General features: G+C 40.5%; 2 protein-coding genes across 2 annotated transcripts; both read left to right on the top strand.

Moving 5' to 3' along the window:
• Window positions 1-2,475: 2,475 nt before the first annotated feature.
• On the top strand, window positions 2,476-3,024 carry LOC128869728 (uncharacterized). Its single transcript, XM_054112331.1, has one exon. The coding sequence runs from the start codon at window positions 2,476-2,478 to the stop codon at window positions 3,022-3,024; it is 549 nt and encodes a 182-aa protein (XP_053968306.1).
• A 5,752-nt stretch (window positions 3,025-8,776) lies between these two features.
• Window positions 8,777-9,735, top strand: LOC128869727 (uncharacterized). Its single transcript, XM_054112330.1, has 2 exons — window positions 8,777-8,899; window positions 9,097-9,735. The coding sequence occupies exons 1-2, from the start codon at window positions 8,777-8,779 to the stop codon at window positions 9,733-9,735; spliced, it is 762 nt and encodes a 253-aa protein (XP_053968305.1).
• The last annotated feature ends 10,957 nt before the right edge of the window (window positions 9,736-20,692 follow it).

Raw genomic sequence — 20,692 nt, 5'->3', positions numbered from 1 at the left:
TGATCGTCTCCCCTGAGCGATTCGTCGTTAACATCTTCGTCAATTGATTCATAGTCATCATCAACGATACTGCTGTCTATCCACGGTTTCATGTTGTCGTTCGTGAATATGCCTGCATAGCGCTTTCGGTGTTTGGGTATATCTGGGAGGTCCTCGACCACATAGCGATCGTTTGGTAAGACCTTTGTCACAACATATGGTCCTTTGTATGCTGGTTCGAGTTTGCGCGAGGTACCAGAGGCTGGGGGTACATGGTCAATCACCACCAGATCTCCTTCATTGTACTGCCTGGGGAATCGATGCTTTGCGTCGAACCTCTGTTTCCATTTCGTTTTTTCTGAATTGATCCGTTCGGCCACGATTTCGAGTTGGACGTCTTCGCGTTCACTCTCGTTGTCATCCTGGTAATCTTGCACAGCTTGAATTAATCGATTTGCTGTTACGTCTCGTAGCCTGAAGTTAAAAACTAGTCTATTCGGACTCTGCCTAGTTGTTGCGTTGCTTTGTGAGTTAAGACACCATTGAAGTTGCGGTAGTGCCTGGTCCCAGTCTTTATCGTTTCTGATCATACACTTGAGTGAGGTTAGAATCGTCTTATTGACCCGCTCAGCTTGGCCATTGGCTCGGGGCGTACGAACTGCTACTTGGACATGCCGTATATCGTATTGTTGAACGAAGTTCCGGAATTCCTTCGACGTGAAAGCCGTGCCCCTGTCGGAAATAATTTGCCTTGGGCTTCCATATACCGTAATATATTCTCGTAGGGTTGTAAGTACTGGCGTCGTCTTTGTGTTGCGTACGGCTCGTAATATTACATATTTGGTAAAAGCGCATACAATTACTAATATGTAAAAGTTGCCCCTTTTGCTGCGCACGAATGGCCCTAGATGGTCTAAATGCACGCATCTGAAGGGTATCGGCACAACATCGCTGATGTGTAACTGTGCTTCCCTCTTACCCCCTGTCACTTTATTCGCCTCTATTTCGTTGTCTCTTCTTTACTCGCCACTACCTCGTCTTGCTAATTCAATTGAAATCGTCGCTCGCACGTCAATCAACTAGTGTCTGTATGTATGCGTATTCAAATTTGAACGTCCGCCCGTACAAGCAGAGAAGTTGAAAAAGCGTCGTTTTATAGCTGCGCAGTCGGGACTATGCCACGCAGTCGCCTTCGTCTATAGCACACTTGCCTTCGTTGATTTGTCTTTGCCAATATCGGCAAACACACTATACGCTGACTGTTGAGACTCTTACCCAGACGTTGTAATTGCTCCGTTTGTCGTTCCTTTTACTACGCTGGCGTTTTGCTTTGGCTTCGTTTCGCAGTACTCGGCTGCCGTTGACAATCTTCTCTATTCCCTGACGATGCGCCGTTTTGCTCTTTCGTGCACGTTTGCGCTGCCGTTGAATGTGGAAGATTCCCGTCGTTTGTGTGTTTGTACACCTTTGCCGCAGCGTTGAAATTTTTCCTTTCGTTGTAGGCGTATGGATATCAAATCCACTTCTGACTTGTTACGTATCGAGTTAAATAAAACCACCGTCTACTTTAAAAATATATAATTCCTCAGATATTTATGTAATTCAATAATGGAAACTAAAAGAAAAGAATGAATTTCAATTGACACATCCGTGTCGTTCGGCCACTCGATACGAACTACCTCCGTCGCTCATCTGTCTCTCCTGTTCGGTGTTTCTCCATCGGTTGCACATTACCTAGGCTTGCCATCTATCGTTGACAGAACCCACCCTAATACGAAGATTGCATATCAAGCAAAGTCTTGCTTAATTTCACCTGATGAAATTAAAGCAACGACACAACGCTTAATCATAAACAGTCAAAAGCAATATTACGGTGGAGAATACGCGAAATTGAAAAAAAAGAAAACAGTTGACACAAAAAGTGAGATATTGCCTCTCAATCCATTCCTCGACAAAGATGACATCATGAGGGCAGACGGTCGTCTGGCCGCATCCCTCAACTTATCATATAACGAACGTCATCCTATTATCCTTCCTTACAATAGCAGGTTATCACGCCATATAACCAAATTTATTCACGAAATATCACTGCATGGCGAAAATCAGCTGATGTTGCGTTTAATTCGAACGCAGTACTGTATTCCGCGAGTTAAAAATATGATCCGATCCATCATCCATAATTGTAAGATCTGCACGATCTATAAAAAGCGATCGCAAACCCAACTCATGGGAATCCTTCCTCAGGTACGCACCACCTTTTCGCGTGCTTTCACTAATACAGGTATAGACTTCGCAGGTCCATTTGACATCAATAGCTTCCGCGGCAGAGGATGTCGCATTTCCAACGGCTACGTCTGTCTATTTATCTGTTTCGCCACCAAAGCTATCCATTTAGAGGCCACCAATGACCTAAGTACCCCATCCTTTCTAGCAGCCTTCTCGAGATTCGTTGCTAGACGAGGATATCCAAAAAATGTTTACTCCGACAATGGTACCATGTTTGTAGGAGCTTCACGATCTTTACGATCCGAATTGAAAGCGTTTATTGCGGATGCACGCAATAACACGCTTTCAAAATATGGTCACCAGGCATTAACATGGCACTTCATACCTGCAGCAGCCCCTCATATGGGCGGACTGTGGGAAGCAGGTGTGAAAAGCTTCAAAGCCCACTTCAAAAAGACAGCCTCTGGTCTGAAATACACTTTTGAGGAGTTTAATACCCTCTTATGCCGAATTGAGTCCTTTCTCAATTCGCGACCCTTAAGTCCCCCTTCAAATGAGCCATCCGATCTAGAGCCTCTCACACTTGGTCACTTTCTGGTTGGTGGACATCTCTTAGCTCCGCCAGAAATAGAAACCAGCGAGAATCCTGCCTCAATTGTGAATCGGTGGCAGAAATTGAAAGCCCTCTATCAAACCTTTTGCAAACGATGGAAAAGGGAATTACTCATCGAATTGCAAAAAGGCACGAAGTGGAAACATCAAAAACCTAACATCAAGGCAGAAGAAACGGAAAAATCCACACCTACACCCTCAACGTAATATCTTAATTAAACTAATTCTTCTCTAATAGAAACAAATTACACTTCGCGATTCACCCTTTATTAAAAGGTGATTGACATCACCACACTGTTATACCCTAGCAAACCTAAGAAGCTACAACAACCCCTGCAACCTACGAAGGATGCAATTGCATCGAAATTTTCAACATTTTTTAAATTTATTTTATTATCTGTAGGAATAGTAACAACATTTTGGATTCACTGCTTTGATTTCCCATTATTTTAGAAATTCCCTACCTGAAGTTTGTTGTAGAAAATTTAAGTTGCTAAGAAATGAACAAAAATAGGTTTTCTTAATTTCATTGATTAGAATCAGTTTATTGAATTTCGCTTTTATACTTATGCACACACAACATAGTTCCCAGATGTTCCAGCAAACTGCTCCTTTTCAGCATTCAAAATGGTCACATATGTTGATGATGCCTATAACACACAGAATTAATTATGAAATTCATTAATCGCAAAATTGTACTAATTATATATAATTATATATTTTACAATCTTACCTTTATATTTTCGCATGCAATTCGCCCACTTTTTGCTGGTAGAATATTTTGCGAAATGTTCGATAAGCAGAGTTGCATGCTTACGAATAGTCAGATCATAATGCTTCGCTTACACTGAGATGACTACTTGGGGGCGGCGCTAATTCTGCCGAATATTTTTTTATTGATGGTGTTGAAATTGCACAATTGATAATTTTTGCTAAGCTGAACATATACGTATATATTTTTTTTAAGAATTAATTCTTTCTAGACCTTTTTCAATCACAAATGTTCGATATTCATATCTACATTACTAGTGCAAAGTTAAAAATTCACACTTTATAATAAACTCACCTTTAATAAAAATAAAAATTTAATTAAAATATTACATTTCGCCCTCGTTCAATGATGATCCAAATGCGAGAACCATAATTCTGATGGCGCTCTTTCTTTACCGTGGTCCAAGGCTTACTTATGGGTGGCCCATTCACTAAATTGCCGTCACTGGTAACGCGTATATGTGGACTTTTTTTCACACGCAAAACCGAAATGCCAACAAATTACCACTAAACACTTTTGGAATTAATATTAAGCCCGATCTGAAATATTTTTAGCGCGATGGTTTTTTCCTTGGGCAGAGGAACGTCAAGTCCGAACACTACGAAGTTTTTTTTTCACTCACACTATTTGTCACTTATTTTTTTTTTTTGACGAATTCAGTTTCGAATTTTTTACACACGTTCGACACAAAAAAAAAAAAAACCAGGACCCGACCCGCCGTCTACACGTGTCAAAAGGAAATGGGTCGAAGTCAGCCATTAAGGAAATTAGGGTCTAAAAACAAAAACAAAAATACCCTACAGGAATGCTATAAATGGGCTCGACATTCCAGGAATAGTTTGCGTAAAGTAACAAAAGCTCGCAAACTATATAAAGCCGCCAAAAGGGATGAATGAGGTCTGGGATGTGTGGTACTCCATTCCGCTATAAATTGTGGCTAAATATACAGAAAGTATGCCAAATCGTATAAAGGCATTAAAAAAAATCGAAGGGGCTTTGGACGGAATATTAAAATAATTTGTTTTTTGTATTTTTTTTTATAAATAAATAAGCGGTGCAAAATTGGAACATTTGTGTTTTTATTTTCAGCTCTTCCAATGAGTAGTTGTTGTTGTTAGATTTTAACCGTTATGGGCTCATTTGAAAGCTTACACATTAATTATATAATATATGTACAATTGCATTCAAATAAACAAGCTTGTTTGCGTAGATATGGTGCTAAACGTAACTTATGCTATTTATGTTCCATTTTTGCACCTCACTGTACATATAATTTCTTTTGCTTATCATTTTGTTCTTATTATAGACAAAATATAATAAGAACAAAAGGAAAAAAAATATATCACCTCACCACGGCAGGACACCTTGTACTTGGTTACGATCCACACATAGCCAAGACACGATCCTAATATGCGGCGAATATTGCAAAACCATTAGTATGTACCCACCCCCTCGCGGTGAACATATTAAAATCACATTAATTTGCGATTGTATCCAATTAGGTACATTTTTATTTTTTTGGGTGGCAGGGTGTCTCATAGGGCTATGAAAATTGCTCATAGCCAAATAATAACAAAAAAACTAAAATGCCTTGTGCATATTTAGTTAACAAAAAAATATATATTATTTTATTTTTTCTTCTCCTTCGCTGTGATCAGCACTGCACTGACCAGCCAAATGCACCACCACCAATACAATCCACAAAAGTTAATATAATTAAGGTACTTGACCACCTTATAAGTTTCAAAAAATTAAATTTTTTTTTTTTCATTTTTTCAATCCTTATACTTTTAAAAATCATCACCTGAAACTGTTTTTTTAAATTCGAATTCTAACAAAGTGAAATCAGTGAAAATGTGCAGGCGCATCTTGCACTCATTACTTGCTGACTCAGCGGAAAGAAAATAGCAAGTTTTAACTTTAAACGCGTTTTTCCAGAAATTACTTTTTTTCGAATGGCGAACACTTTATCTCCGAAACTGCTTAGCCGATTTTAATGATTTTGGTCTTGTTTTATTTGTTAAGATGTTTTGTATGCCAATTTACCACATTTTGCAAAAAAAAAGTTAATAAAGTATTGCTTTTTAAGCATAACATTGTGAAAAACAGGGGTGTTTTCTTAACTTTTTTTCAAACATCCGCCATTTTTTTATTATTTTTTTTTTTTTGTCAGTTTGTGGTAAATTCTCACGCAAGGAACCTTCCTTTTGAAAATTTTGTTTCTCTCTTTTGTTTTAGAATTACCATTTCTAAGATTAACTGTCCGCCGCAAGACATGATTTTCTTCAGGCCTCGACTTTGGCGCCTCCTGGATATATGTTAAAAAAAGAAATTTTAATAAATCAATTTTTTTTTTTTGTATTATATAAGCTCTAAATAAAAATTAAAAAAAAAATTTATTTTAATATATTATACAGAACATGAAAAAAAAATTATTGAATATGTTGTACTTTTTAGCTTTCCAAGGTGGTCAAGTACCTTAAGCAACTATTTATAAAGCCGTGTACACACTACACATTTTCGGTTAAAAAAAAAAACAAAAAAAAAAAGCTGGAAAATTAAATTCAAAATCCTTTTGTTTGTAAAAAACAAAAAAAAAACAAAACACAAAGGACTGAGTCTAGAGCGGAAACTAGGCCTTTCCGCCTAGACAAGCAGAGCAGAAACTAGGCCTTTCCGCCTAAACAAGCAGAGCTGAAACTAGGCCTTTCCGCCTGAACAAGCAGAGCGGAAACAAGGTCTTTCCGCCTCAATGAAGATAGGGGATTGGAGACGAGGCCTCTTCGACCCCAGCTGTAGCATGAACGGTGGCGTGCGCGTGGATCGGAAACCAGGCCTTTTCGACCACGTGCGCAACCAACGATAATGCGCCAAAATAAAAGGGCGGGCGACAATACACTGGCGACTAGGCCTCGCCAGGTATCACGGCCCTAAATGATTTGTACATAACGAATCAATAAATCTATAATATAATAAATTTTACTTCTTTTTTGTGTGCAATAAATATCCACGTATGTATATAATGTTTATCGTTACAGCATTTTGTCAGACGTCACCAGCAGCCTCAGATGTCTCACCACAATATACCGAACGATGATTGCTTATCGCAAGGGGGCCGGCATGTTTAGGCCACACCCTAATATCTAATATAAATTTTTAGCCACCCTAATGGTAACTGCGCCTACCGTTCCGACTGTTGCTAACCACCGTTTCCAGTCGCTGCAACGTGAAGGCCGTTAACCCTGGCATTTCCCCGCCGAACAGTTAAAACGTTTACCGTGTTAAACGTTGTTCGGCGAGGTTACTTTCACTTCAATTTTAATTGTAACTACCACTGCGATTTTCGAATTCCAAGCATCAGGACGTGTCAGCCAACTAAAAGGTAATATCAATTATTAATTATACTTAATATAATAATACATACATAATAATACGTAAGCAACGTATTTCTATTACATATATATTTCTATGTATATATCTATTCTATGCATATATCTATGTATATACTGCAAATAAAATACTAATGACTATATACTGACACGCCTTTGTGCTTTTTATTTTTCTAAAATATATCATCGGAGCGACCGTGGAGGCCCCACATTTCTAAACCGCCCATTGCGTCGCACTCCGATGATAACAGTGACTCTATCTTATTACTTGCTCAATTGTTTCATTGGCTTTCGGGAAAAAAATCTGAGAGCGTTGAAAATAAAATATAGATACCCGTTGTATTCGATTGTGCTTACAGTATATCTTTGTGAATATCATAGTGTTTTTTCTCTATTATATTTTCTCATTACCTACTTATATTCTTTATTTTTCACTTTCGCCATTTGTGTAGAAATTCCGCGTAGTAGTTTAACGTATGAAAACAGTGAAAATACCTCCTACGGGCGCTCCTCTTGATAAGCCTAGATAAAAAACGTAAAAAAATACCACTTTTCTCTAAAGACAATTTTCCATCAGTATTCATTTTCCATCAGTAGCCATTACATCAGTAGTATTAAAAAAAGATAACCCAAAGTTTATAGTGGGCAGCTCACTAGATCCAAACAAGTCACTATCAAAATATTCATGTTTTGCTATTTATAAATCTTTAAAAAATATATGTACGGAAATTGATCACATATCCGAGCTAAGAGATGGGAATTTACTAATTTTAGTAAAGATCAACAACATAGTGAACAAATTTATATCGATCAAGCAACTTCCTGGTATTTGCAATGTAATGTTTATCTTTCACGATTACCTTAACTCAATCAAAGGCATAATTTGCGCTCCTTGCCTTAATAACGTAAGTGAAGAATAAATCGTTCATGTAAGTGAAGAATAAAAATTGATAAGAACAAGGTGTGAAATCAGTTTACAAATTTATGAAGCACGTTTGTAGATGAAAAGCAAGAAGAAAGCGGTGTTCTATTTCTTACCTTCTATTGGTATTACCTACCGGAAAAAATTGAGGTTTTTTGGTACACCACCAAAGTACGACCCTACTACCCGAACCCTATGCTGGGCAAAAGCTGCCAGCTATCAAAACTGCTCACTCCGTGAAGCCTTACAAATATATAATATAAAGAACAAATTCCACCAAACCATAATGAAAACTCAATTGCATTTGCTAAAAAAAAAACAAATTCACTAATAAAACAAAATGCTCGAGGGAATCTGTTATCCCTGGAGGGCGCGTTCCCAGGTGGAACGCCTCCCAGATATGGGGGTTAGGAGGACATCTCCCGCGAACCACACAGGTCGTAGATGTAAACTTCGTTAAAAAACTTCCTCAATCCAAGATGTAATGCGACCTGTGCCTATTGGGTGGGTTTTTCAGCCAGGGTACAAAATTAGGCTGTCTTCTAACGGAGCCCTCCTGACACTAGGCCGCCTTAGGTTATAACGGTGACCTTACCACGGTATGGGGCACTGCCATGGCTGACCAATTATTTCCCCGATATCCTCTTTGGTCACCGCACATGGCGACATGTGCAGCCACCTGGCGGGGCAGGTGACCGTACGAAACAGTGAACAATGAACTCAGAAAAAAAACAAAAAATCGGATAGGATCCACAAACGGACAGTCAAGAAGACGGACAAACGGACGGACACAAAACCTAAATGGACGGACAAGCGGGCGCACCCATTGACACAACAGATGGACAAATGGACAACACGGACCGACACTAACGAACGATGGACGAGCTCCTGGCTTCCAGCAAAGAAACAGTTGATGAGAAAACTGTGGGCCACAGCACGCCATCAATCTTAAATCAACCATCTACATCCGCTGATGCCAAGGGGCAAAATCGTCAAAACGTTAAAAAAGGCCCTTCTAGGTATATGCTTTACAAGAGGTCTCTGGCTATTCTCGGCAGAATAAGCTAAAATGAGGCCGAAGGGAAAACTCATCCAAGCGACGCGGCCGATAAGGCAAGGTGCCAAAAGTGGTCGATGAGTATCTGGCGTTCCAGGCCACCCAGAAAGCAGAACCCGTGAAACGCAATCGTTCGCAGGACGAAAGCGGCAAACCTACGAAGAAGCACAAAGTGTCAGCTCACACCGCTTCAATACCAAAACCAACCAAACGCGCATTCAATGAGGTGGCACCGGATCACCTGCAAACAGTGTTGATTGATAAAATAACTATCCGCGGTAAACGTGAATTGGAGAAGTGGTCCGAAATTGAGGCACGGCTGTCTCGCATTGTCGTCGATCACGTTATGGCAAACCCGGAGGGTCAAGTGCCAGGATTTTACTCAATCGAAGTGGTCCGCGGATACAGGAAGATCAAGTGCGATGATCAACTCTCTCTTAATTTCCTGCAAACAGTTGTGGGCAAGATCCAGAACAACTGGGAAGGTTTGAGGCTCAAAATAATTCCGGCCAGTGAAATCCCTCGACGGCCGAGGGCTCGCATCTGGATACCGAACATGGAATCCGAAGCTAAGCAGCTAATCCCATACTTGCAAGCAACCAACCGCACTGTTCCGATGGATGACTGGAGCATCTTCAAAGCAGAGGCTCCGCAAAAGAGTGTGTCTTTCCCTTTCCAAATATCGGAGGAGAGCATCGAGCCACTGGGAAAAGTGGACAATAAACTTCGTGAGGAAAACGCAAATGAAGATATTCCGCTCTGCAAATCCGGAGGATGAGCAGGACGCGGCTGACGGCGCCAACGAGTTGCTCACGGGTATGCAACTTGACGACGCCGCTTCTATCACGATGGCGTTAACGAGCAGCACCCGGGAGTGCAATTTGCCGACGCCGTCGAATTGTAAAACGACGAGCAGCATTGGTCTCAAGGTTTTCCAAATAAACCTGCAACACTTGCGGACGGCAACGGACAACCTAACCATTCTCCTGGCGGATCAGAACGTCGACATCGCGTTAGCCCAGGAACCCTGGGCGCGGAGCACCAAGGTGAAGGGGTTTACTGAAAACAACCATAACCTCTTCTACAAACGGACTGCAGGTAACCCCAATCGTGTATTGTAGCTAAGAAACATTTGAACATATTCTTAATCCCATCATATTGTTTACAGTATAGGGCAGCTGTGGGGGTGGAAGACGCTGACGGTGTCGGCATCACACTGGCTTCCACCCGGCCAGCACCACCTGAGGAGGCTCATCGGCTTGTGCCTGAAGCTAGAAACAAAAACTTGCTACTCGGATGCGATGCCAACGCAAGGCACTCTCTATGGGCAGCTCGGAGGCGAACGAATGAGGTGAGTATTTACGATTTTTTTACTAATACTAACCTGACGAGCACCCTGAGGAGCATGTAACAGAGGTAAAACCCCCAGTTTCACCTTTTCTGGAACGGAGTACTTTAGGGGATGGGCGGAAGTGATTGATGTTACTTTATTGTCCGAAAACAGTTCAGTAAGGGTAGACAAATGGAGGGTTTCCAACAAAACTTCTTTATCGGATCACAGCTTGATCCTTTACGAGCCGGATCTGAGGGTGGATACACCCTTCCCGTATCGAAACCCACTAAGAACTAATTGGAAAAAGTTTAAAAATGTGGTGAATAATTGGTTGAGAAGAATTCCGATCAGCCAAATCATTCTTACGGAAAACCTTGAGAGTAAGGTTACAACATTGGAGAAGACATTCAGAAGGGCCTACAAAACCTCGTGTCCAATTAAATAAAGCAAAAAATCTTATCTTCCCTAGTGGAGCAATGAGGTCTCGAAATTAAGGGAAAAAGCCAGATCAAATTTTAATCTCAGCTACTCAACAGGTAATTGGCAATTGTACAGAGAAAGTCAGAGACAGTACAAAAAGGCAACTAGGGCTGCCAAGAAGGAGAGCTGGAGAGATTTTGGTTCTTCGATCGAATTTACCAGAGATTCTGCGAGGCCCAGCCGTATTTTGTGCAAAGATCATTCAATGGCTTCTTGAGTCTAGAGACCAGATGGAACTTGGCTTCTACGGCCGAAGAGTCTCTAGAACTTCTTCCTCTAAGCGGTAAAGATAGGTCACCCAATTTGCCCAATTTGTGGGTCTCTCGACTTAACAACATCACACCTTTTTGGATTAATACACCGGATTAAGTCAACTCAGAACCACAAACCTTCGGACTTTCTTCGCAAACTAGTAAAATAATAAGCTAATAAGTGTCACACGATAACTAACTAAACACGACAGTTGCATCACCTCATTGCTTCGTTTGCTGTCCTGCTAGCGATGCACACGCCGCCAAGTAAGTGCATAAATCTGGCAGCACTCTACAGACAGAAAAAGAAACGAAAGAAATCAACGCAGCAAGTCAAAAAGTCAGTCGTGCTTCTCGCCTTCTTGAATTAACAATTCTTCAATCAACAATTCTGTGTAGCCTGACGCAAGTAAAGAAATCTACATGCATATGCGTGTATGTGTGTGTGCATATGCATAAATGGAACTATAAACAAACTTATCTACATACATATTATTCTTAAGTGAGCTATACTATGTGATTTTTGTATGTTAAAACTGTTTTGTCTAAAATGAAGCATTTACAAAATTAATTTCAATAAATGAATAACGTGGTGTCGCCTGACAGTTCAGAAGTAGGATTCGCCTATGCCTACACGTTCGCGGATATAGAGGTGCAGTTTTATAATCGGTTTATAGTGCATGGAAATTGTGTGCATTAACGTCTGAATGTATTTGCAAACAAAATAAAAGCTGTGCTAAGCATTTTGTTGGTGAAGAAAACGTTTTTGGAAAACGTACGTTTAACTTTATGTTCGTAACCTCACATTTGGTGAGACTTCTTTAATCAACGGAGCTCCAGTTGGCAAACGTGGTGTCGCTGAGCTCAACGGCTTAAATTCAAATTTGTGGTTTTGTTGCTTGCGAAGTTCGGTTTTTACTTTGTCGTTCATCGAACGCATAATAGTGTATAATCGAAACAAAAAGCAAAATGTCGCAAACGAACGTGACACTTAAAGAACTTAAGAAGAAGTGCAAAGAAGCTGGGTTGCCTACGTCTGGCACGAAAAACCAACTACTTAAACGGTTACAAACGAATATCGAAAACGCGAGTGAGAGTGAAGAGGACCGAGAAGCGACAATGATACTGCCAGTATCATTACTCGAAAAATCAATTGATCGCTTAATAAGTATGCAAGCTAGTGCAAGAACCAATACTAATGCGCCACATACTTCGTGCCAACAGCATTTTCAGCCGACGTTGTCGTCATCGCCGGTCGGTATGGCAAATATGCGACAACAACAACTAGTGCGAATTTTAAGCCAGCCATTTTTAGGAGTGGTAATTACAATTTACCTAACGGTCCGATTCCGGTAGGAAATGCATATTCTCATTCGACATATTATAGTGTTAAAGACATAGTAGAGTTATTGCCGGAATTCAACCCAACGAGCGAAACGTCGCTTAATTCGATACAATTTGTTAAGCGTGTTGAAATGTTAAAAAGTGCCTACGAATGGCATGAAAGCGCAATTATATTTGCGGTGCAACAGAAAATGCGGGGATCTGCAAAATTGTGGATCGATTCGCAACCGTGCGCATTTGTAAACTGGGCTCAATTCGTCCAACAGTTTTTAATCGACTTTCCGTGTTTTTCTAATGAAGCTGATATATATATAAAACTTTCAAAAACAAAACGTCAACTATCCGAGTCACCGGTCGAATATTATTATAAAATGTTAGCACTCGGGAATAAAGGTGGGTTAGCAGAATCGGGTATCGCGCGACATATTGTCAACGGTATAAACGATAATGATTTAAAACGCAAAATATCAAATCAATATTCACGGTGCCAAGATTTATTAAAGGACATGGCTATGGTATGTATAATGACATATATCACAACGCGAGTAAACCGAAGAACGCACCATCTGCTATAAAACCAAATGCGTGAAATGAAAAAAATATCTCCGTTTTGCCTAATAAACAAAATTCAACAAACGGTGTTAAGTGTTTTAACTGCGGCAAAATCGGTCATTTTGCTGTTAAGTGTCCTATCCACAGAAAAAACCCAGATGTGCAAATTGTCAACGCACAACACACAACACCGAAGAGTGTCCTAATCAAAAGAAAGCAAACGTCAATAATATTTTAGACTCAAAAGCGCGAAAAGCTGAAAACGTAAATGATGGTATATTTAAACAAATTTGTGTAAACGGGAATGCTACAAAAGCTTTTGTTGACCCTGGTAGTACACGTACACTTGTGCGCGAATCGTTTGCTGATAAAATAGGTGCGCATAAAAATGAATTAACAGTGCTGAGAGGTTTCGGTGGTGGAGAATACGTTTCTACTCGCAAATTGAATGTTTTGCTAGTAATTGATGGTCAAAAGTTTGATGCAAATATGGTTATCGTAAGCGACGGGTTAATATGTGAAAACGTACTCCTCGGCAAGGATGTACTTTGTAATTCAAACAATCGTGTTATAATCGAAAATACTGACTGCCGCGTTGAACAAGTTCGTAAAATAAATGTACCCGAAGGTTTGAATGAAAATTAAAATAAACAATTTGAAATGTTAATGGGAAATTTTGGTGATTTGTTCGCTAATGATATCGCTAATATCGGAAAGTGCGGGGTATCGAAAATAAATATAGTTCTAAATAACGACAAACCAATACAACTAAAACCTTATCGTGTTCCTTTTTCAAAACGATCGATTATCACGCAAATAATTACCGAGTTATTACAGAATGATGTAATTCGTCCCAGTGAATCACCGTATTCCTCCCCAATAGTTCTAGTCGAGAAAAAGAATAAAGAACTTCGACTTTGTGTAGACTACCGTTGTCTCAATAAAATGACAGTGAAACAACCATTTCCCATGCCGAACACGGAGGAGCAATTCGCGCAACTGGCCGGAAATAAATATTTCACTACTACTCGCCGTAGCCGAATGGGTTGGTGCGTGATTACCATTCGGAATTCACCGAGAGGTCGTTAGTTCGAATCTCGGTGAAGGCAAAATTAATAAAAACATTTTTCTAATAGCGGTCGCCCCTCGGCAGGCAATGGCAAACCTCCGAGTGTATTTCTGCCATGAAAAAGCTCCTCATAAAAATATCTGCCGTTCGGAGTCGGCTTGAAACTGTAGGTCCCTCCATTTGTGGAACAACATCAAGACGCACACCACAAATAGGAGGAGGAGCTCGGCCAAACACCTAACGGAAGTGTACGCGCCAATTATTTATTTTTTTATTTATTTTTTACTCTTGATCTTCGTTTGGGCTATCACCAAATTGAGATTGAAGAGTCGTCAAAACATTATACCGCGTTTGTAACATCGGACGGACATTTCGAATTTAATCGAATGCCTTTCGGGCTCGTAAATGCGCCAGCCACTTTTCAGTGCATAATGAACAAAATCGCGTCGGGTATGAATGCGGGTGAAGTGCTTGTATACTTGGATGATATTGTAATCCCAAGTAAAACTATTAGTGATGGACTCCTACGATTAGAACGTTTTTTCAAACTTTTAAAAGAAGCCGGACTTACTTTGCGTCCCGATAAGTGTAAATTTCTGGCAACGCGAATCGAATATCTCGGGCACACCGTAGACGAAAGAGGTGTAACACCAGGATTGCATAAGGCAGCTGCTATCCGAAATTTTCAACCACCGACCACCGTAACAGAAGTAAGAAGATTTTTAGGCCTTACCGGATTTTTTAGAAAATTCGTACGTGATTATTCTTTTATTTCCAAACCCCTTACCATGCTGTTAACGAAAGCTAATGAGTCAAAATTTTCATGGGGTTCTGAACAGCAACGTGCTTTTGAAAACCTAATTAACATCCTTACCCATGAACCAGTTCTGGTTCTATACGACTACAACGCTAAACATGAAGTACACACTGATGCTAGCAGCATTGGTTTAGCAGGTGTACTTTTGCAGTCTGCAGATGGATCTGAATGGCATCCGGTTTTCTACTATAGTCGCCATTGTACAGATACAGAAAGTCGATACCATAGCTATGAGCTTGAAGTTCTTGCTATCGTAAAGACCCTAGAACGTTTCCGTATTTATTTGATTGGTAAACATTTTAGATTTATCACTGATTGTTCCGCAGTTGCTCATATAAAAGAAAACAAAGAAATGAAACCTAAGATTGCACGTTGGTGGCTGAAATTGCTTGAGTACGACTTCGAATGCATACATCGACAAGGTAGCCGCTTGCAGCACGTCGATGCTTTGAGTCGGAGGCCAGATCAACCTGCGCAAGACGTTGAGCCTGCAGGCATGGTCATGAATATAACTGATAATATAAACGATTGGCTACTTACAATGCAACTGCAAGATGAAAAACTTCGACAAAATATTAACATTTTAAATGGGACTAACAAATCACCTCTAGAAGGAGCGGCAAAAGGTACCAAAGGGTGTGCGCTGGCATGTAATACATTTTTGTCACGATCAAACTGGGCATACTGCTCTAGAAAAAACACTTGAGCGTATTTCCCAGACCTACTGGTTTCCGCAGATGAGGAGACATGTCAAAAGCTACTTCGCAGCATGTGTCAAATGCTGTTACCAAACACAACGAACCGGTAGAAAAGAAGGAACTCTTCATATCGATACAATCAAACCTTTACCCTTCCATCGCATTCATTTGGATCACATGGGTCCATTTGTACGTAGCAAACGAGGAAACTGTTATGTACTTGCTATATCCGACGCTTTCAGTAAATTTTTGGTAGTAAAAGCAGTTCGAGATACAAAGACAATCCATGTTGTTAAAGCGCTAAATGAAATTACATCGTATGTTAGTCTTCCGTCTCAGATTGTAACCGACAGAGGAACGTCTTTCACTTCGAAAGTTTTTGAAAATTTCTGTAATCAACATAATATCCAACACACTAAAACAGCAGTTCGAACACCGCGTGCAAATGGCCAAGTTGAACGGGCAAATCAAAGTATTTTACAATATCTACGAACGGCCACCGATAATCCAAAAGATTGGGATCTCATGTTACGAGATCTTCAATGGTCAGTAAATTCTCGACGAAATACAACGACGGGTTTTAGTCCTAATGAACTCGTTTTTGATTTCAAATTGCGTGATGTAGTAACCAATCAATTGCTTGCTGCGGTTCATGATGACTTAGATAACGAAATCGCGACGTTAACTACCACAGAAAAACGAAATCAAGCTATCGTAAATATTGCTAATGAACGGGAAAAATGGAAGAAGCACTTCGATAAACGACACCAAAAACCAAGAATAAAGAATATATGCAGAAGAAGATCTCATAGTTATTGAGAATGAACCAGCTTCGACAGGTGAATCACGCAAACTTGAACCCAAATATCGCGGTCCATATATCGTACGAAAAGTTTTGGGAAATGACCGCTACCTAATCAAAAATATTCCCGGTCTACAAATATCAAACAAGAAGTTTTCGTCAGTATACGCTTCCGATAAAATTAAGTCTTGGTGCAGAAGCAGTCCTGAGCTTGACTTAGATGATGAAATCGAGGGCGATTTAGGTCTGGAAAGGCCGAGCTGTCACACGATAACTAACTAAACACGACAGTTGCATCACCTCATTGCTTCGTTTGCTGTCCTGCTAGCGATGCACACGCCGCCAAGTAAGTGCATAAATCTGGCAGCACTCTACAGACAGAAAAAGAAACGAAAGAAATCAACGCAGCAAGTCAAAAAGTCAGTCGTGCTTCTCGCCTTCTTGAATTAACAATTCTTCAATCAACAATTCTGTGTAGCCTGACGCAAGTAAAGAAATCTACATGCATATGCGTGTATGTGTGTGTGCATATGCATAAATGGAACTATAAACAAACTTATCTACATACATATTATTCTTAAGTGAGCTATACTATGTGATTTTTGTATGTTAAAACTGTTTTGTCTAAAATGAAGCATTTACAAAATTAATTTCAATAAATGAATAACGTGGTGTCGCCTGACATAAGTATTTCTCTTCTTTGTTCCCTTTATAATTTATAATTTTATTCCCTTCGAAATCCACATTTGTACATACAGCGTCCGGCACTCGAAGTGTAACCAATTAAAAAGGCCATAAATTTAGTTTGGACAATTACTTTTATTCAATTTAAAGTAAAAAATGTGTGAAAAGAATACAAACATTTTACATTTTTTCAATATGACCACCTTTTGCCTTGACTATGGCTTTGAGACGGTCCAGAAACAAATCACAAGCTGCCCGAACGTAACTTGCAGGTATTTTTGCAGACAATGGCTTTTTTTCAGCGCCTCGAGACTGGTGAATCTTTTAGATCGGACTTTGCTTTCAAAAATGTCCCAAAGAGATTAATCCATCGGACGCGCGTCTATTGAATTTGAGAGCCATTGTATGGACGTTATGAAGTTCGCAACATTGCTTTTTTAGCCATTCTTGGTTCACACGAGCTTTGTGAAACGTTGCCGAGTCCTGTTGAAATTTGTATGGGCTGCCACCGAAATGTTTGTCTGCTCACGGCATCAAAGCAAGCTTCAGAATACTTTCCCGATAATATTTCGCATGTACCTTGACGACAGGTGCGATGAAAACGATTGGAGAGCGTCCATCTACGGTTACAGCGGCCCAAAACGTTACCTGTGACTCAAATTCTCGTTGAATGGCCAGTCAAATAAAGCTTATCGTTTTGAGAGTTTACGAATTGCTCAATTTGAAAAATTTTCTCGTCAGAAAACACAATGTTCGGAAATTGCCCGCTCTCGGCCAAGCGAAGCAACTCCTTCAACTCTCTCAAGTCTGACTTGTTGCTGCTTTGGTGGGAGATCATGCGCCTTTTGGATCTTGTAAGGTTTGACTTTGAGAACATTTTCCAGTATGCGGCGGATATTGCGGTCAGATATTTTCAGTTCTCTCGCCATTTGACTGGCAATTCGTCCGAGAATTCGCTCAACTCGCTTCTTTACTTTTTGAACCATTTCATGTGATGTTGCAGTCTTTCGATGACCACCTTCATTACGTTTCGCGATGCTACCAGTATCATTGTATTGAGTAATGGTGCGATAGAACTTGTGGTTGGTTGTGATTTCTCAGCCAAATATAATGCAATCACATTATTACGTTTGAAATCCATTACTGATTTTCTTTTTTCGCGTTTACTCTCGGCAAAATGCTTCCGCGCGCTTGTAAACAATACTCTGGACAGTCATTTAGCCAACTAACAGACAGCTGATGCCCGTGGATCAGCTGCGCGAACGTTTGAAGTTGGTTACACTTCAAGTGCCGGATCCTGAACTATACTGTATACTATCCTGTACTGTTCCACAAATGGAGGGACCTACAGTTTCACGCCGACTCCGATCGGGAGATATTCTTATGAGGAGCCTTTTCATGGCAGAAATGGTGTTTTCACCGAGATTCGAACCGACGTTCTCTCTGTAAATTCCGAATGGTAGTCGCGGACCAACCCATTCGGCTACGGCGGCCGCCTGTCCTATATATCGTCCCCTTAGTATAACAATAGCCTATGCGCTCATAGGCTATTATTTTTTTATTGAATTTTTGGATTCTCCATCGTCGATTTTATATGTGGTCAAAATTTTGTCAAATTCTAGTTCCACAAAGTGGGTCAAAACGTCAGTCAAAAATAATAAGTATTTACAGACATAAAGAGATTTGAGTGAGAGCTACTTTCGACAAAAAGTTTGAAATTCATTTTCTCAAAACATCACAAAATTTATAGGCTATTTTAATACTAAGGGGACGATATACCTATATCTTATTACATGCACCAATATCATACATATATCTAGGTAAGTAGTACAAAGTAAAGCCGAAGGCCTCAGTTGCCGGTGCTTAAGCTATTAAGTACAGTAATTATTTTACTTTTAAATAAATAAATAAAAGATACTAATATACAAAGTAATTATAACTTCTTCTTCGTAATTGGCGCGATAGCCGCTTACCCTATTTTGACCGAGTTTGACAAAGCGCGCCAGTCGTTTCTTTCTCGTGCTAACCGGCGCCAGTTGTACACACCTAGTGAAGCCAAGTCCTTCTCCACCTGATCTTTCCAACGCAGAGGAGGCCTTCCTCTTCCTCTGCTACCACCAGCTGGTACTGCATCGAATACTTTCAGAGCCGGAGCGTTTGTATCCATTCGGACGACATCGTTCCATCGTCTGCGATATTCGCCGTAGCCAACGTGCAAAGGTCCAAAAATCTTCCGCAAAATCTTTCTCTCAAACACTCCAAGTGTCGCTTCATCGGATGTTGTCATCGTCCAAGCTTCTGCGCCATACGTTAGGACGGGCATGTGTTAGTTTTGTTCGTCGCGAGAGGACTTTACTACTCATTTGCCTACTTAGTCCAAAGTAGCACTTGGTGGCAAGAGAGATTCTACTTTGGGCTTCCAGGCTGACATTGTTATCGGTATTGACGCTGATTCCTAAATACACGAAGTCTTTTACCACCTCAAAATCCTAACTATCAACAGTGACGTGGTTGCCGATACGAGAGTGCGCCGACTGTTTGTTTGAAGACAGGACGTACCTCATTTTGTTCTAGTTCACAACCATACCCATTCGCTTTGCCTCTTTATCCAGTTTGGAGAAGGCAGAGCTAACAGCGCGGTTGTTAAAGCCTATGATGTCAATATCATCGGCATACGCCAACAATTGTACGCTCTTATAAAATATTGTGCCTGAGCGATTAAGTTCTGCGACTCGTACGATCCTTTCCAACATCAGGTTTAAGAAGTCACACGACAGCGAGTCACCCTGTCTGAAACCTCGTTTGGTATCAAACGGCTCGGAGACGTCCTTCCCAGTTCTGACGGCGCTGCTGGTGTTGGTGGTGTTCTAAGGCTTTCACACAATATGCCTGCTAGAACCTTATAGGAGATATTTAGTAGACTAATCCCGCGGTAACTGGCTCAGATTGCAGGATCACTCTTCTCATGGATTGGGCAGAGCATACTTAAATTGCATGCTTTCGTCCTACCCTATTTTGCATAGTAGCTAATGCATGCACCTTACCAGCTCCTCGCTGCCATGTTTGAATAGCACAACCGGTAGTCCGTCGGTTCCCGCGGCTTTGCTGTTCTTTAGCCGCGTTATCGCTATGCTCACCCCGTCATGATCGGGTAGCGGAACAACACTTCCGTCGTCAACGATTGCGGTAGTAATTATAACACCAATATAGAAATATAGCTCAGAGCGTTGGGCATCTGGAAACAGTACAAATATAAGAATTATACCACAAACGACAAAATGAGTTATTTCGTATAATATCAAAAGCAGATGGGTACATATATACTCACTGATAATATCCATCGAGATCTTAAAGTAAAAACTGTCCATGAAGAAATACATAACAACAGCTTAAGACACACAAATCGACTACTAGAACACTCTAACAGGGAAATTCGGCAGCTTACATTGAAAGAGGCAACCGAGACGAGGAGACCGAAGCGCAATCGACCAACTGACCTGCAGACTTAAAGTTTGAGTGCTTCTTTGATTCTGACCCAATAGTCCGATTCTGCGATATTGAAGACTACGTTTTTAGCTTCTCTTTGTATAATTCGGTAAAATACGGCAATCGTAGCGTTTTTCTTCAGCTCGATGTCTGTAAGCATAGATAAGAATGCGTAGAAATGTACGGTTCGTAGTTTTTGAGCTGTTGTTCCCTTCTAGC

This window comes from Anastrepha ludens, chromosome X, assembly GCF_028408465.1.
Source record: "Anastrepha ludens isolate Willacy chromosome X, idAnaLude1.1, whole genome shotgun sequence".
In the NCBI taxonomy this organism is placed as follows: Eukaryota; Metazoa; Arthropoda; class Insecta; order Diptera; family Tephritidae; genus Anastrepha; species Anastrepha ludens.
Note: the sequence above shows the minus strand (reverse complement) of the source record. Positions and strands in the feature narration are given on the sequence as shown.

Excerpts from the sequence above, each read along its gene's own strand:
- LOC128869728 (XM_054112331.1), top strand. The coding sequence starts at position 2,476 with ATGTTTGTAGGAGCTTCACGATCTTTACGATCCGAATTGAAAGCGTTT.
- LOC128869727 (XM_054112330.1), top strand. The coding sequence starts at position 8,777 with ATGGACGAGCTCCTGGCTTCCAGCAAAGAAACAGTTGATGAGAAAACT. Across the intron at positions 8,900-9,096 it reads AGGGGCAAAATCGTCAAAAC|GACGAAAGCGGCAAACCTAC; the intron begins GTTAAAAAAGGC and ends AATCGTTCGCAG.